This window comes from Neodiprion virginianus, chromosome 1, assembly GCF_021901495.1.
Source record: "Neodiprion virginianus isolate iyNeoVirg1 chromosome 1, iyNeoVirg1.1, whole genome shotgun sequence".
Taxonomy (NCBI): Eukaryota; Metazoa; Arthropoda; class Insecta; order Hymenoptera; family Diprionidae; genus Neodiprion; species Neodiprion virginianus.
In genome coordinates, this window is record NC_060877.1 from 23483317 (window position 1) to 23500503 (window position 17187).

Here is a 17187-nt window from a genome sequence, read left to right on the forward strand (position 1 = left end):
AGTTGATGTTCGTAATTTGTTCAATTTTTACTGCTGCTGCTGATCACCGTAAAAGTGTTTTGTATCATTCACTGCTTTCCTAATGCCAAATACGGTAGAATATTAAACGTTACCGACATGCCTTTACCATGCACCTCGAAAATTAGTTCCAGAAGCCTGGCTTGTCAGAGAGCGTTACGAGATTCGCAACACTCTCAAGCTTTTCTCGGTAATGCAGCACGTTAGTTTTTCCAACTCCCGTCGTGAACGTTTCACTTAGTGAAACTCCACAGCTGGCGTATGCATAAATTTCCCGTTTCCTTACATACGTGATTGAGTATTGCCAAAGACAGCTAGCCGTGTGCATTCCTTTGAAGAATGCAAAAGGGCATGAGGTGCGCGGGGGTATTGGCAGCGCTCTACATTGACCGATTCACTTATGGCATTCCAATGTCAATCGGGTCGGTAACAGTAGGAAATATTCTTACCGAAGCTTACTCCCACCCAATCCCTCACCAAACTTCAGAAAGTTCAATTTAGCTGGCTTTCCATAGCAATTTTCAGAAAATGTTACATAGCTTTCCTACAAGCTTTTATTCCGCCATTGCGTAGCCATAGGTACCCTACATTTACTAACTCGCTTATGGGGTTTACAATGTCAGTTGAGTCGATAGTGGTCGGAAATTTCTGTACTGACGCTTCTCTCGTTTTCTCACGCCGATTTGTACCGAGTTTCAGAATGTTGCCTTTGACAATCTACAATCAACGTTTCACTATAGAGAGCCGGCCTATGGGAGTAGCGTGACAGAAAAATTTCTTTAAATTTCATCCAGCAGGCATTGTTACAGATCAAGCAACTTATCAGGTGTCGATTCAAATCCCACCAAGACTAAATAATCCCGGATAATTAGCAATTTGAAACCACCGCCGATCGGTTAATTTTGACTGGATAATATAGATTACAGCATTTCATTTGATTTATGATGATTGATACACTATTGTATTTTTCCTCAAGGTATTATTAATTACCGCGTAATGTTAATTGAAGACAAGTGACTGTAAATTGAATCGAGAAAATGAGAGGCACGAATAAAGATCCAACTTTTGTAATTGCTTGTCTCGTTGACTCCATCGTTGACTGGAGATTTATAATACGACAGTTTGTAATAGAAATATGATATTAAAATTCGAAAAATTCGTGCATTAGATATTACGTACAACAGAAATATGAGCACACATATAGTGATGAATCAAAACACAAATGGGTTTAAATTAGAATTTTCAAGCGTTGCAGTAATACAGCGCAAAGATGTCGAGGGCGTAATTAAAATTTGAAACGCGAAGCCGCCATAATCTAATCGCTTACAGGCAGCTGTAGCTCCTCTTTCGAGTAAGTTTGTAAGCATATTTTCACCCTCGACTCGCAACAACCATAACAACTGTATAACCCTGTCGAGTGACAAAGGTTTCCAGGAAATTAGCATTTTTCATTGTGCGAATCACCCCAATTCCTCCGCTGTTCATTTTCAACGAATTATACTGTTAAAACGAGAAGTTCAAGGCAGCTACCTGCGTTTCTGTTCGGTCCCCACTCGTCCTCAGTGGTTGTGAAACGATGTGAAACTTTACATATGGTGTTTAGATTCCGCGTAGGCTGTTTATAACGTGGTATCACGTTTGGTGTGTATGCAATATACCTGCCACATCTGTCAATTATAAACCGAAATTCGAGCCATGGTTGAAAATAATGACCTGAAAAGTGAAAGTATCATGAATTTGGCAAACGTCAAATTAATTACAGAAGGCAAAAAATTATTGGATGAAACCACACTCAGCGTGAGTATAAAATTCTTACCTGTGCTACCGTCCGATGTTCAGATCTTTTTTTTGTCACTTGAAAATATTAATTTATTGCATTTTTGCAATAAATTAACTACAGAGGTGCATGTTTCTATGTAATGGCAATGAAATGGCTTATCTATAGTAATTTTGTTTTTTAGACGTCACATTATTACGTGCATACACTTTTACTATTTGACAGAAGCTTTTATCTCGTTAACTTGTCACGTATGCAATCGTCAATATCGCCATAGAATATTTGAGATTAGTGCAGTTTAAAGTGTTTCATGTAAACCTCCTGTAAATACATACTTCCAGTGGTGCCTCAAAACGTAAGATTCATAGTTAGGGAAAAAATTGGAATATGTTAAGTAACCCATACAATGGATGTGTAAATAATGCACTCATTTTTTTTCTTTAGATACAACTGGAAATAAAAACAAGTTTCGAGCATCTAATTGGCGTGTTGAAATCAAGAGAAAAGCAGCTTTTACGTCAGGTGGAAGCCGTCCATGTGCAACAGCTTTCTTTAATACAGTCGAATCTGGATTTAGTATCGTGTAAACCTTTAGTAAACATAGATTTAAGTTCGAGGTATGATATTGAGTCGCAGATATTGCACTTGGGGAAGTTAAAAGTATTTGGAAAAAATTGTATGTCTGTAAAAGACACAGAGCCTTATAAAGTCCAGGAATATCAAGACGCAGACAAGGATCATGAAAGTTTTAACAAATCAATTAAATCTGATAATAATATTAGGGAAGTAGTTGAAAAACAGATTGAATTTGAAGCAAATGTTTCGGCATGCGATGAAAATACTCAAACTTATAACAATGGCATGCTCAACTGTTCATGTAACTCAAGTCTAAATTCAAGCTCAGGAAGTGAGAATAAGTCTAATGACGAGTTTAGCACTTTGTCTATGTCAAATTGTACGGTCATTGATAAGCATTTATTTTTCTCAAACAACGAATCTTCGCCTGAGGCAGGATCAACTGAACCAGATAGCTTGTTAGATTTAACAAATGAAAATTCAAGAATAGATATCCCTAATGATTTAGTGAGCTCAGGAGACTCAAAAGAATTATATTCAAAGAACATCACATGTGACAACGTTACAAATGTTAATTTTTACAAGGACGTTAATGCAAATAAAGGACAAGGTTTCTTATCCATACATTCAGTATCATCATGTGAGCCTGACAGAAGTAGGCAGATTAGAAGAGATAGCGGTGAACATCCGAAGCAAATACAACAATGGTTACAACAAATTTTAGTTGAAACTGAAACTGAACCAATGGTACACGAGATCGAACAATTTTCTGAAATTTCTAAAGCAAGATTGTCTGGTCAGTTTCCATTAGAGACTTAAAAGGAACTGATGCCACTTTCAACCCTGCTCTTTTAAAGATTAGCCCTTGCGTTCAAACGATAGCTAAGAAATTAAGTTTTTTGAATCCCAATAAACCGGGGCCAAAGTTTCCACGGGTATGGGAAGTAAACCAAAAGTCTGATTTTCCATCGCTACTACTTAAATGATGTACTGTAATTTATTTATTTCTTGCGTTACTTATGTTTACCATATTTATAATAGGTCCTTGTCATCTCCTTGTGATGTATGTCTCAATTTTGTGCTTTCGTTTCTATGTTTCGAATGAACATCCACATGTATAAGAAAACAAAAATTTGTAAAAATGATCGGGATATTATATTAATAAATATAGTATTATGTATACTTTAATCTGACGCTTCATTCTCACTTTATGTACCATGGACAATGCAGTTACAAAAACCTAATCAAGTAAAGGAATCTCTGTAATCAGTTAAACTTCAGGTCTCAGATATTTTACGGCGAAAAATCGATTCATGCCAATGCTTGACGTTTAGTACTTTCTTATATTCACAAGCTTTAGCTGCAGTCTGTATTTAGTTGAAATCAAATTTAAGAAAAATCAAAGTTGCACTTACAAATGTGAATTTGCGTGTCGAACACAGTAATTGCGTGAAAGAGTCTCAACTTTCTCCCACAGTTTATGATAAGAAGAATATATACATTGGTTTGACATATTTACCATGAAATTTGTCTATCTTAAAAGAAAATTAACCTTAAATTAGATAAACGAACAAATATACAACATCCAATTTCAGCTTTCATTCAACGCCTCTTCATTTAATGGATTAAATTAACTTCTCTCATTACATTCATTAATGTGTGTACATTGCCTTTTCAATAGAGTAAGAGGAAATAACAATAACAATTTAAAGAGATAGTACCACCAGTCTTTAAAGATCCAGTAAGTAAAATATTTTTTATAACCGTCTATACAATGTCAAATGGGAATTTAACTTAGAATTGAACATTTTTTGAGAAAATTAAATCTTGATTATGAAACAAGATTTTGTATTTAGCCATAAAACAACTATGATCACCTACATGTCACAAATAAAAAATTTTATTATACTTATACTATATATTACAGCGGTTCCTAAAGTTTAGATTATGAACAATGACTACTTTACTCATTCCTGATATTTCCGAAATAAATAAGCTTGCATTTAATATTACACTAGGAACAGTTGTCAATACAGCATACTTTATTCAAATCGAGAAGTCTGATAAAAGCAGCAACACATTGAATTATGTTATATATCATGTATCTGCGTAATCTGAAGAGAAGCATAGATATGAAGATGATGAAATAGATTTTAAATCAATATCAAATTTATCGTGCTTGCAACACGTCAAGTAAGTAGATGCAAGTGAATAAGAAAATGTTTTAATGGTAATAGTTGACATATGAATCGTATACGCTCAGTAATCAGAATATGCAAAATATTTTCGCAACCTATATTGCATATATGTAATCCAATTTTATTAGTAATAAGATAACTTCGGTGTAAACTCCGTGCAACATTGAGGGTCTCAACAGGGAATAGCAGTTTCATTTTGCACTACCAAATACCTAAATTTAGCTCACATCAAATTATATTCTCACTTCATGACGATGGCCAGAAATTATCTGATCCAATTTTTAAAGTTCACGAATTAGCGTCACGTACTTAGCGAATTTCAACATACGTGAGATAAAGATTCAAAGGATGTAAGTTAAAAGTACAGTAGGAACAATGGATTGTGTAATATTATACACAAATTTACCAAGGCTTTACAAATCATACGGCGAATTGTTCAAGGTTATCCGTAGATCACGCCTTCAATCTTACTTCACCATTTTCGAATTTGGTCTCATTGCATGATACCTAAAGATATATGTATAGCAGCTTCAACAGGAACTGAATTGCTAAACTCCATCATGAAACTAAAATTGAATTTGGGTCATAAATGTATGAGTTGGTGAGGGAATTTCTTTAGATTTGTGAGTATGCTGGGTCTACCATGTTTGATCCATCATTTCAATGAAACTTGATAGAAGACCCAATCTTCGTAAAATGACGGAATGAAGGCTTGAGCCTTTGTAAAAGTAACAGGACCAGGCAACTCGGATAAAACTTCTTCAAACATTTTCAATGAATCTGGGCACGACGCTGCGCTTCCCTGTAAAAGATTACCATGAGTATAATTATTAGATATAATTAGGAATATGATGAATGCTTCATCGTTTTGAATCATCTTAAATCATCAATTTTTGAACCATATTTCTATTGCTATTGCTGTTTTAGAGAGTATTCACCAAAAAGAGAATGGGGGTGATTACACTTACGTGAGTCATGAATTTTCCCGCCGGTTTTAATACTTTGAAAGACGAATTTAATATCAACCTAATAAAGTCCCACGCATCTCCGTCAGGTGTTGGACTGATAGGTATGTCGGTTAAATCGCCAAAAACGTAATCAAATTGACGTCCTTCTTCGATCATGTGTTTTAGAGTCTTCACACAGTCACCTACTATGATCTGTAAGAGAAAATTGAGTACAAAAAAATAAAATTAGGCATAATTTGACGTTTCAGCAGTCGGCTTTCAATCAGATCTCAGTTTCACCTCATAGTTGTCACCTTTCATTTTGTCCAGACAGTCACCACATATACTTCTCATGTGCTGGCTACATGCTTTGATGACAACTTCATCAAGCTGAAAATAATTTGTAAAATTGGTCACTAGAATATGAACTCATATTTATGTATGTAACATAAAAAACAGGAAAGACCTGGAACTAATTCCTTCTACTACTATTATAATTATTGTAAGAGTTTAAGATCAATTCGAATATTTGAAAGCAAAGTGTACAACCGTACCTCGAGCATTGTTACAAATTGTGGTTTTTGTTTCAATAGTTCCCAAAGTAATCCCCCATCACCACCTCCAAGAATAACAATTTCTTTCCCTGTGTAGTTTTCTTTGTCGCGCTGCATCAACGTGTCTGTGTAAATCATGTCTGCTTCTGACATATCTGAAAAAATACAGTACAATTAGAATTGGAATCACATAAATCTACCCTGATTATTATGCATGGAATTCCGAACAAAAGCATGTGTTTTAAACGACAATTACTCACTTTGCAATTCGTCTAGAACCAGCATGTTTCCAAGTGACTTGGAGTGAACAATCTGTACTTTCTGATACGGTGACCGTGCTTCAAAGACCAGTTTGTCAATGTCATATTCAAGCAGTCTTTCATCTTCAAAAAGTTGAAAGAAGATAAATTAATAAATATTATTAATTTCTAGATTTTCTTTAAAAGTAGAAGTGAAGAAAGAAATAAATATCTACAATTCAATGGTGCAGGTGATAAAAAAAACTTTTTCATTATTATAATAAAACTGTTGATTGGAGTTGAAAAGAGAATTAAAATTGAACCAGACATATGATAGCATGGTTGCATAGATAGTCACATAGAGACCCCATTTACTATTATCTGTGTATTTATAATATATACAATTAATGCAATTTAATCTACTTTGTATCAAATCATTCTGAGTATTGTGTGAAAACATTTTTTTGAGAACAACACATTGTCATTTTCTGTCATGACAATAAGAAATTTGAAAAAATTAGTAATTTGGTGCTTTTTTTCGAAATTAGACATTACAAGGAGGTATGCAGGTTCAAAGTAATTGTATGTACAACAGAGAAACTCCAAAGTTTCTCAATGCATGCATGGTGGCTAAATGACGACACAATTTATAATACCACCTGTGAATATTCAATAAGAACTTAAAGCTTGCATTGAATTCAAAATGTGATTATACAGGGAAATTCTGCAAATTAATCCCGCGAATCTCTGAAAATTTTAATCTACTTTTATTCCTACAAATTCGTAAAAATTTCAAAATAGTTCATACCAATTACTCATTAAAAAGAGTCTTCTTACTCGCATACGAATAAATTATATGAAATTGATAATTTTTAATGAATAATAATTAGGCTACTGCTTTTGGAAACAGTGAAAAGCACCGTAAAAATAATAATAAATAAAACTCACCGGCAGTTGGATAGAATCGCTCATAATGGCCACCACGTTTAATGGGGGCAAGCGTGTGGGACCGGGTGGCAGCAGCCGCCGCCAGCAATGCTGTCTCCAGGTCTCTCGCTGTCTACCATAGCCATCAAACAAACCAACGAACAAACAGAACAAACGTACTAACTAATTAACCAAATCTCTACTTGCTATAGAATATAGAGAGCCTATTCTAGGGGCTTCTTGACAATAATTTATTATTTATACCAGAAACAGGAAGATGATACTTACAGAATAGCATTATTTATTTGTCACTATAACAATGAAAAAGTATTCATTCGAAAGTTTTTATATCGTCTGCAAATGGGAAAAAAAAAACTGTTGCTGCTTCTTTAATCGATACTGGAGTTGCTGATAATACTATTCTAACTGCGGCCAATCATATGCGATGTGCTATAGTTACATGCAGTTTCAGAAACAAGATGAGCTGTTCTTAGTTAATAATCCGACTGAAGTAAAATAAATGCAATATTTAAGTGTTGAATCACCTTTACGCAGCCACTTCTTCTCATCTTAGAGCACTATACCAGATAACATCTGTATTTAGCATGACGTAATTACGTTGCATCTATTCTTCATACGATACTAGGCATTAGGCATTAGGCATACTCAGGCTTTGTGACATTATATATTGTGTATTGTACACGCAGAATTGCTGAGTTGAGCAGTAATGTTTTATGGCATGGTAATATCTCAAACTACAAGATTGTTCACGAATAAGTTCAATACTAATCAAAGAACAACATTGTGGTCATATTACAGTTTTAGATACCCGACAGATTTGGACCCGATCTATGAGTTGTTTATTGCTATTTAACCTGCACATCAATGTGTCGAGTATTGTGCTTAGTACGATAGTATAAGGTCAACAGGGTGTCCAGCCACTGAAAATTCTAGAATCATGAAATTTAACAGTAAATCAGATCCAAAATTTCTTGGACTATAAATCTCAATTTATAAATGTGGTTAATTTCAACAGCCGTTATCAATTCTTCATCTCGGGGAGAGTCATTCAAATGCAAACTGCGATGTATTTATTTAGAAATTCATTTAAATTGTGATAAAATTTGTCTCACAGAATATCATGATTGGAGTAATATTTTTCAATGGGCAGTTCTATTAAATTTTCATTTCCCATACAATTAAAAGCAATCGATCTGACCAAAGCATTATTATTTTTTAAAGAACCCGAAATTATCATAGAATCCCTTGTTGAGATATAACTGAACACCTTGTGTAATCTGTAAAAATGATAAAAAATTAGTAAATATACATTGCCATACGGGAAAATATGAACACATTGTAAGAAAGAGCGAAGAAGTGCTTTTGAAACTCATCATCTCATGGGAGTGAAAAAAATTAATTTCCTTGGATCGAAAAATTGCATAACAGCGGCTATAAACCAGATATATATATATAAAGTGCTAAAAGTCTAATAAGAACATTCCTGACAAGCCCCTAAAAGATAAATGTGTCTACGAATCAATTTTAAGACGATGTGAGAATGAGTAAAATCTATTCCATAACGCATTATAAAATTGGAAGGGCTATTCAGACCTGTGACAAAATGAAAATTGATTGTGGGAATACGGTTTCTACCTGATAGTGTCAGGTAGAGATCATATATGGTTCCACGTCTTACGGGTGGCAGGCGTTTGCTGCGCTGGCTGTTCAGAGCCAAAGCAACGTCTGCTTCCAAGTATCGCCACTGCTACAACGTTCTCTCTATTATATTATGCTTAAGCTGTTACGACATGTCTATATGATGACTGATATTGTTCTCTGTCGTTGCAATTACGAGGCATTATAAAATAAATTCTTAGTTCACACCAAAGGTGTTTTTACCTATGTGGGTGACACAACAATAAAAGCAAAGATCTTCAATTTTTTATGACTCATCCATTTTACCTTAATTATTACCAACATTAAATTCAACAACATAGACAATAATCCAACTTGTCATTATTAAACTACTTATTTTCAGAGGAAGATCATAAACAATTGCAAACTCATTATTGAAAGAATTAATATAATTTATCAATAATTTTGAAACAAGGAACATTTTGACAATATCGCTTAGTTGTTTACTTTGACCAGAACTAATCTCTTCGGGATGAAATATCATATGTTCAACAAGATATCTAAAAATTAATGATGAACAACATTGCCACGTACATAACAAATAAGCATGACTATGATGAGATTACGATGTTAACATTATGTGTGAAGCTCTAATTGAAAGTTGTGAAATGAAATTGTGACCGATAGTAGGTAGTTCGAATTTACAATTACAATACATACTTATAACAGAATTCGTAATGCTACGCAGTTAGAATGTAACAGAGTAAGAATAATACAGAAAATTATTTTTATATTTAGAGTTGATCAAGTGTACAATCTATGCGTGTATAAGTGATGAAAACACTATATTACAATGGGTAAGACAGATGGCCAAAAAACAGAATATCACAGAAACATAATCATAATTTTTGGTGCATGCAAATTCCACCAAATCTATTTCAATAGATTTTGTAGAAGACACCAACTGGTGCAGTTTAAAAAGACACTGTGTAAACGATATAAGATTGCTTCGCGAACGGAAAATAAACATATTATACAACTAGGGAATATAATTTAAGTCCAAGGACAAGTGATGTAATCATCTGAACAGTTGTAACGTTGTAATCGCTTTAGTAGTAGTTTATTGAAAAATAATACCTGAGAAATGTGTGGTTGAATGTTAGATGCCAGAAAATAAAAACGGAGCATTAAGGTGGCAATAAAAATTGATATGAAATGACCTCCCAAATGTCACAAATGTTTTCAATTATTTATTCCCTGTCATAGATTCGAAACGGGTACTTATCATAAATAAGTGAATAATTTTGCTGATTCTAAGAGTGGTTCAAATTTTAAATCATTTTCAGCTTACCTCAAAATTAAGTAGACTCTCTTCGTTGTCCCCTTTATAATACTCAATGTTTACTGTTACTAGGCCTTTAGGGTAAGCTCGTACAGTAATAAGAGTTCCTCTCACACCAGTGTACAACAAAAGAAGACTTTCATCTATATTCATTTCAGTCAGTGGCTTCAAACTGCCTATATGCTCCCCCAGGACATTGGAAATTGTAGTTTTCAAGTTTGATCGTTTTTCCACATCACTGATCACGTTGCTTGATACGGTGAAATCCAGCAACACTGTATGTACCACCATCTTTTTTGACTAAAAAATCAACATACAACATACATGATTTAGGAGAATAAAAGCAATTCACCTGTTCGGCGAATAGACCGCAATAATGAACTTAAATAACCAAGTTTCAAAATAGTTATGAGGTGAGATTGATTTAATGAAAACAATTTAGCCACTATACTATGACATTTGTGTGGAATGGCAAATAAGGAGATGTTAGTGCAAATCAACATGAACATGGGTGGCAAAAAAGTTAAATTTCTACACGTGTAACAAATTCTATGCTTCTTATTCGATATTCCATAAAAACTAGATGATATAGTAGCTAATTAAATTGTTATTTTATATATGTGTAACATATTGAAGTTAGTACCGTTATCGTAACGATTCATGCTGCAGAAAAACCATTATTTGGCGATTTTCGAGTTGTCTGAAATTCAGTAAACCATAATAAAACGAAACAAACTCATATTTCGAAATCTTAGTTCCTTATAAATCATTGTAAAATTAAGAAAATAGTGATTCTTTCCCCAATGTTTTGTTACGATAACATTACTAATATCAACCTCGTATATTTGTGAGATTGTCATCATTCTTTAAACACCATTGAAGCAGTAACTTTGGAGTATGCATAGGTTAAGAAATAAGTAACCCTAAAACACCTGTATAGGTTTCTCTACCTTCGAACTTATTAGTGGGGTCGATAACGACCCCACGCGTTTCTCGTTTGTAAAATAGTTCTAAAAGTAATAATGGATCTCGTACGTACATAAATCTTTTCGGTTTTAAATATGAAAATGAATAGTGAAGAGCAAATTTAACTTCATTGAAGTGTAATTGTAGTATTATCGTAAGTATTCACGCGATAATGTCAATTTCTAGCTTAGGAGCGCAGTTTGAAAGTCGACTGGGGTTGTTTACGACCCCGTAAATGTGTTTTAAGGTTAATGGATAGGAGAGGCTGTGTAAGCTTTTCAAGTAACTATTATACGGAGTTCAATTTTTAACTAAATAACTATTTCCTACGAAACTTCCCTGTGAGTTATTAAATTCTTTTTTTCGCTGAAAATGATATACGTATTTCACGATTTTAATAAGATCGACCTCGCAGGGCATGCGAATAATTATATTCAGGTGAAATTTTGGAAAACCCTTATCAATGTACTAGGACATAATACGAAAATCGTGTACTAACAAAATTTGTTTTATTACGCCTACGCGTGAATGCCTTGGGTTGACAAGTATCCACGGTTTTAGTTCAAGAATAAAAACGATAAAAAAATAAATGGTACTCACCACAAAATCTGACGGTAAGTAAATATTCCTTGATTAACAATTGACACACAGCGTGAACAAGTGAGAGAATATCTGCTATCAGCGCTGATTTTCGCTAACAACTATTCACGTGCCCTTTAAATTTAATATGGCACACGAACTTTTTGCCCGTGGACTAGACTAGAGTCTTAGACGTAGTACTAGATTATTCCTACTAGCCACACCGGCCACACCGCTTCTAACGCGAAAACTCAATATTTACAGCAGACTGCTTTTCACGCCACCATCCGCAATCTCTGAACCTTAACTGAATTCTGCAAGACCGTAAATACGCATGCGCCTAGGCGGACGATGCTAAGATACTCACACACATGCATGACAGCGACATTCCACTATCGCTGTGTGTACGGCAAATTACGCATACGCTAATACAATTTACGAAGTGTCATCTCTGGTAATCTTAACATTTCACGCTCAGTGCCACCTGCTGGGCTGACCATAGTTTGTATACATGCTCTAACCGTATCACATAGGTCATTCTTTGTATTATATCTGTTTGAAAGTAGCCAGTTAGTCCAGTCGAGATAGACATTCAAATGGAAATACATAATTAGGGGGAGCGATTTTTTTTTTAAACTTCGGGGGGGGGGGGGGGTTGGAAGTCTGAATCTCGATTTTCGGGAAAATCCCGCCACTGCGTTCGCCGCCTTAAAGTTCAATTTTTTCATTTTTCTGAAATAACTCGTTAATTTACAACTTTATATATATACAAATATATATATATTTTCGGATGTATACTCAGTTCAGGGGTTTTCCAATATACGTTACAATATATATATACATATATTGTATATAAATCCAAAAATATTGATCGTGGAGTAAAAAAAGTGTGAGAACTATAGTTGAAGGAAATAAAATTCCACCCATTGCGATTTTTTTGATAAACTTGATAGTATAACTGCAAATATTGATCCTAGCGTAAAAATGATAATGACCAAACTTGTGGGAAATTAAATTTCCAACAACTTTGGATTCTACCATTTTTTCTCTAAAGTTGTAAATTAACGAGTTATTTCATAAAAACGAAAAAATTGAACTGTAAATTAAGATGGCGGCGAACGCAATGGCGGGATTTTCCCGAAAATCGAGATTTAGACTTCCAACTACCGCCCCCCTAAAGTTTAACAAAAAAAAAAAACGCTCCCCCTAATTATTTCCATTTAAGGCTATTTTTATGTCTATCTCGACTTTAAGTATTGAATAGTACTTTACTCGTCGATGCTCATTCAGCCAACCCAGTTAGGGTATATTAGCTATATACTGCTATATACCCAAGATAATTTTGGCCTTGAATAAAACAGGCCCTTCAATGTTGCACCCAATTGCATCGGTTCACACACGTGCATACAACTGCCCAGAAATACTCCAAGGACGTAACCGATAGAAGCGGAAATGTCCGGAGATGGGATGCGTCTTAGTTGATATGTTATTCATAAGTGAGCTCTCTAAAAATTTACCTATTCTTTAATAAATGTTCTTAAATAAATTATTCTAAGTTTTTACTCGCTCAGAACAAAAGGATAAAGCTGTTGTGAGAAAAATCCAGCTACCATTACCATAGCAGTAGAGCTACGATTTTTTGGTCACTCCACACTAATGGAAAGACCCAGTTAACGACCTACACGCGAGAAGTAAGCTCTCTAAATATATTTGTAAAAGATGAGAAGATGAGTAAAACAAACAAAAATAAAAATTCAGAGATACAATTAAGCTGAACGATGTAAATAATGACATTTATTTATTTATCGATTTTACACTGTAAATATGATACGTTGAATACAGAATCGTGTTTCACGTCGTATGCGTACGCGATTAATGAAGAAGATATATTAGCATGGGAGTATTCGCATTTTAAGAATATATATATATATTTATATTAAGCTGGTGTAATTTATTGGTCATGATATTCTGTGATCAATTGTTTATTTATTTGTTCGTATTTTCCTTTTACTGTCCATTTTTATTCCTTTTTTTTTTATTCTTCAAAATAGAATAAATTCATATCATTAATATATATGTGTGTATATATATATATATATGCATATTTGTTGTTTGTAATATATTATCAGTATTATTATTAATATTATTATATAAATCGATAAGTTAGTTTGTGTGTATTGGCTGCTTGTGTATAATAATAAGGCCACTATCATTTCCGATACGCGTGCTCGCGTGTCTCTTAATAACTGCGAATGCATCCGAATATATTATGTATGTAGTTTTCTATGCATCTGGTGCATAACCTGCAGCTTTAACTGCATGCACACTATATTCACTTTAAAGGTATCTTACCAGCCTTGCAGAACGTCAGGTTCCCATAAAAACAGCTTGAAATAGAAAAATGACGTGCGAAAGGCTTGATTAAAAGATCTGATTACGTATCGTATCTTAACAAGTTATGTGTGGATACAGCGTGTTTTGTTTGCAAGTGTACGTGTTTGTGTGAGTGTGAGTGTGTATGTGTATGTGTGTGTGTGCATGTAAATTTGTGTGCGCGTGTGATATGTGTATGTGTGTATGTGTTAACACGCGTATAACTTGTGTGTGTGTGTTATTTTGTGTAAGTATTGCGTATGCCCTGTACAGTGTGAATGACAAAATTTATTATATCTGTTTATATAATATTCGTAGTAACTGTTAGTTAAATAAAAATAATATTACTATATTATACGTATAGATTTTTTTTGTTTTTTCGTGTGGTTTTCTGTTTTATAACAACAAGGTTTCGCGTATTTCTTGGTAATAACAATTATAGGGTCCGTTTTTTTAACTTCTACCATATACAAAGCAAAAATAATATTAATAACATTATAATATAATATATATAGTGGTTGTATGTAGTTTACCTTTAATTATTAATTTTTGTTTATATGTATATATATATATATATATATATATATATATATATAATATTTATAATTACAATTATATATATATATATACATATTTAATTTAATAGTAAGGCGATTTGATTCTCGGATTTTTAAAGGCATTAAGGTTTCTTTCTTTTTTTTTTTCTTAATTTTTTCTTGTTTTCTTTCTCCTATCAATATTTTTACTGCAAAGTCGATACTAGCACTATTAATATATGTGTATAGGGTTTCTTACTTCAATTATGACATTTACACAATTTGCCCAAACAAATTTGAACAAATTTTTAAACGCTCAAAGTCTAGGAAGCGGCAACATTTTTACGCCTCTGTGATCAATCATAATTCACAATAATCGTCGATGTACGTACGAAGTTGAATCTAAAAGAAGGAGTTGAAAAAAAGTAATGACTATACCGTCCCTATGACTACGAAGCTAGGAAGTGCAGTGCCCTATAAAACACGGCCGTTAAGTAAAGCACAATTACCTTTAAGTTACCTTCGCCGATTGAGGGCGTTGGCGAGATAATCCCCATTAGACCAGTTTACTAAACACCACTCTGCATGGTTATTATTTCATTAAATTTTTTGTTTCTCTTATTTATATCTCGTTTCTCATTCCGTCTTACAAATTTCCCTATTTACGCGCTGAAGTATGAGTACATTATTATGTAAAGTATATATTTAGTCGCTAAGATGTAACGCCGTTTCTGCCCATCATTCGTTTCGAGGGTAAGAATGACGACGTTCGAAATCAAATATTGTTTATAAAAAAAAATAAAAATAGCATATACGAATGCCAATCAAATATCGCTATACATTTGTAAGACACAGCAGTTTGTTATTTAATTTATTTATTCTTTTTTCCGTTTTTTGTCGATTAATAAAAATTTTCGTTTAATTGAAAGAAGTTCAACGTATATATTTTAAATCGACACGCGGGCGTTGCATCATAGCGAGAGAGTATGGCTTGTGAAGAGATATGACATCGTGGACGTTTTTTCTTTGTTTTTCTTCCTCTTCAAAACGTCAAATTTACATCAACTTCTGCTTGGCGCACTCCGGACAGATAATATCATCGGCGTCAGTGATGAATCCACGACCGACCAGAGACGTCTTGCATCCGGCACAAATGAAGCAGTCGTTATGCCAGTGCCGATCTTCGAACGAGATGAAACGCGTGCCACCAATTCCTGTTAACAAATTTCAACGAACGTTAATAAATTCAAAATTCATCGAACCTGAACTCTGGCCTTACTCAGTGTCATCACGGAAAGAAATTTAAGTACGTCGAGTTCTCATAGTACACTGAACAGAGATGACTGAGATGAGTTCCTAAGTATCCACAACGTCATTTAATAATAACGTAAGACTAAACTGTTAACAAAACCTGTTTGAAATTTAATACACATTTGTTAGAAGCATTTTCGCAGATACAGTCTATGAAAATTCAAACACGATATTGACAATTGAAAGAGTGTGTTTTAATAATAAATTCACCGTGTAGTAATATTATTATGCCAGTGTACTTTGTCAATCGCATGTATCTAAAGGAATTTCAAGCTGAAAGTATAGCAAAATCAAAACAAATTGTGAATATGAAGTTAGGGTTTTATATTAAACTGACTTCACCGCCGAATTGATTTCAATGAAAAGTTATGAAACTTAACATCAATTTGTCTTGTTATTGTCTGAGACTATACCATACAATTGATATACCGCGTGACACTTTTGTGATAGTTGTGTCTTTAATTCTTCCACGGATTCTTCTTCACAATTGAAAATTTCAGTTTTACATTTACTAAAAATGTTTAACTATAGTATAGAATATGTATATAATAAGATATTTTTCAAATTCCTACTCACAATGCAATTTTGAATGAATTTACGAACCCAGTTACTAGCCAAATTCTGTCAATTTTCAGAACGTTTCAGTAAATTAACGGTGTAATAGTCACAAATTTAAAATCTGATTACCAATTCCGAAATTTACATGGTAATTTTTTGGGCATTGCTTAAATCTGATACTGTTAGGGATTTCGTATAATATTTATACCTGAACAAGTTGAGTAGATTCAGAAGAAAATTCCGTAATTTTCAAAAACTGTTAGGATACTTTTAAAATACTGTACGACGAAATTTATAATACACATGAGTGATATTTGAACCTAGTTACGGGATATTTGAAATTGCAGAGCAAAATTAATAGGGATGTACATTGATTCCTTTTGCGACAATATACTCGTATTTTTAATTTTAACAGACTCTAATCGAATTTCTTTGTACATGTATCTGGTAATTTCAGTAACATGTTTGGTAAATTCCAAATGCTGTACTGTAAAAGTATGGTAAATTTACAAACATAACAAATTTACCAAAACAATTTAATAAATTCAAAATATGCTTTTCCGTTTTTCTAATCAAGAAGCAAAATTAAGAAAATTGATTGCAAATTTGATGAGAATGCTGAGTAACTCACTTTCAAGCAACAAGTTT

General features: G+C 33.5%; 3 protein-coding genes across 19 annotated transcripts in view; 1 reads left to right on the forward strand and 2 right to left on the reverse strand.

The window, feature by feature from the left end:
* The first annotated feature begins 1354 nt into the window (after positions 1 to 1354).
* Positions 1355 to 4117, forward strand: LOC124307570 (uncharacterized). The gene is made up of 2 exons (XM_046769393.1): positions 1355 to 1815; positions 2240 to 4117. The coding sequence occupies exons 1-2, from the start codon at positions 1714 to 1716 to the stop codon at positions 3188 to 3190; spliced, it is 1053 nt and encodes a 350-aa protein (XP_046625349.1). The 5' UTR covers positions 1355 to 1713; the 3' UTR covers positions 3191 to 4117.
* On the reverse strand, positions 3282 to 12164 carry LOC124307559 (spermine synthase). Of its 3 annotated transcripts, none has more exons than XM_046769361.1 (8): positions 12129 to 12164; positions 10226 to 10516; positions 7258 to 7369; positions 6331 to 6453; positions 6071 to 6225; positions 5817 to 5906; positions 5538 to 5729; positions 3282 to 5371 (listed from the first exon to the last, which is right to left on the reverse strand). In XM_046769361.1, the coding sequence occupies exons 1-8, from the start codon at positions 12147 to 12149 to the stop codon at positions 5225 to 5227; spliced, it is 1131 nt and encodes a 376-aa protein (XP_046625317.1). In that variant the 5' UTR covers positions 12150 to 12164; the 3' UTR covers positions 3282 to 5224. The 3 variants fall into 3 exon arrangements, with proteins under 3 accessions (XP_046625317.1, XP_046625326.1, XP_046625335.1); XM_046769370.1 differs by lacking the exon at positions 7258 to 7369 and adding an exon at positions 8893 to 9004; XM_046769379.1 differs by lacking the exon at positions 12129 to 12164 and adding an exon at positions 11783 to 12058.
* A 2619-nt stretch (positions 12165 to 14783) lies between these two features.
* LOC124307472 (four and a half LIM domains protein 2) overlaps positions 14784 to 17187 on the reverse strand; it is a 141493-nt gene continuing 139089 nt past the window's right edge. For all 15 annotated transcript variants that reach the window (XM_046769177.1, XM_046769214.1, XM_046769224.1 and 12 more), the window contains one exon: positions 14784 to 15884. In XM_046769177.1, coding sequence (XP_046625133.1) covers positions 15727 to 15884 — 158 coding nt within the window. In that variant the 3' untranslated portion in view covers positions 14784 to 15726. The remainder of the gene's footprint in view (positions 15885 to 17187) is intronic.

What these genes read in the sequence shown, in the direction of transcription:
- LOC124307559 (XM_046769361.1), bottom strand. Translation starts at nt 12,149, where the DNA reads ATGTCGCTGTCATGCATGTGT. An exon ending in AGAGTCTACTTAATTTTGAG is followed by an intron (nt 7,370 to 10,225) that starts GTAAGCTGAAAA and finishes TGGCTATGGTAG; the next exon opens with ACAGCGAGAGACCTGGAGAC. An exon ending in CGGGAAAATTCATGACTCAC is followed by an intron (nt 5,372 to 5,537) that starts GTAAGTGTAATC and finishes AATCTTTTACAG; the next exon opens with GGAAGCGCAGCGTCGTGCCC.
- LOC124307570 (XM_046769393.1), top strand. Translation starts at nt 1,714, where the DNA reads ATGGTTGAAAATAATGACCTGAAAAGTGAAAGTATCATGAATTTGGCA. An exon ending in TGGATGAAACCACACTCAGC is followed by an intron (nt 1,816 to 2,239) that starts GTGAGTATAAAA and finishes TTTTTTCTTTAG; the next exon opens with ATACAACTGGAAATAAAAAC.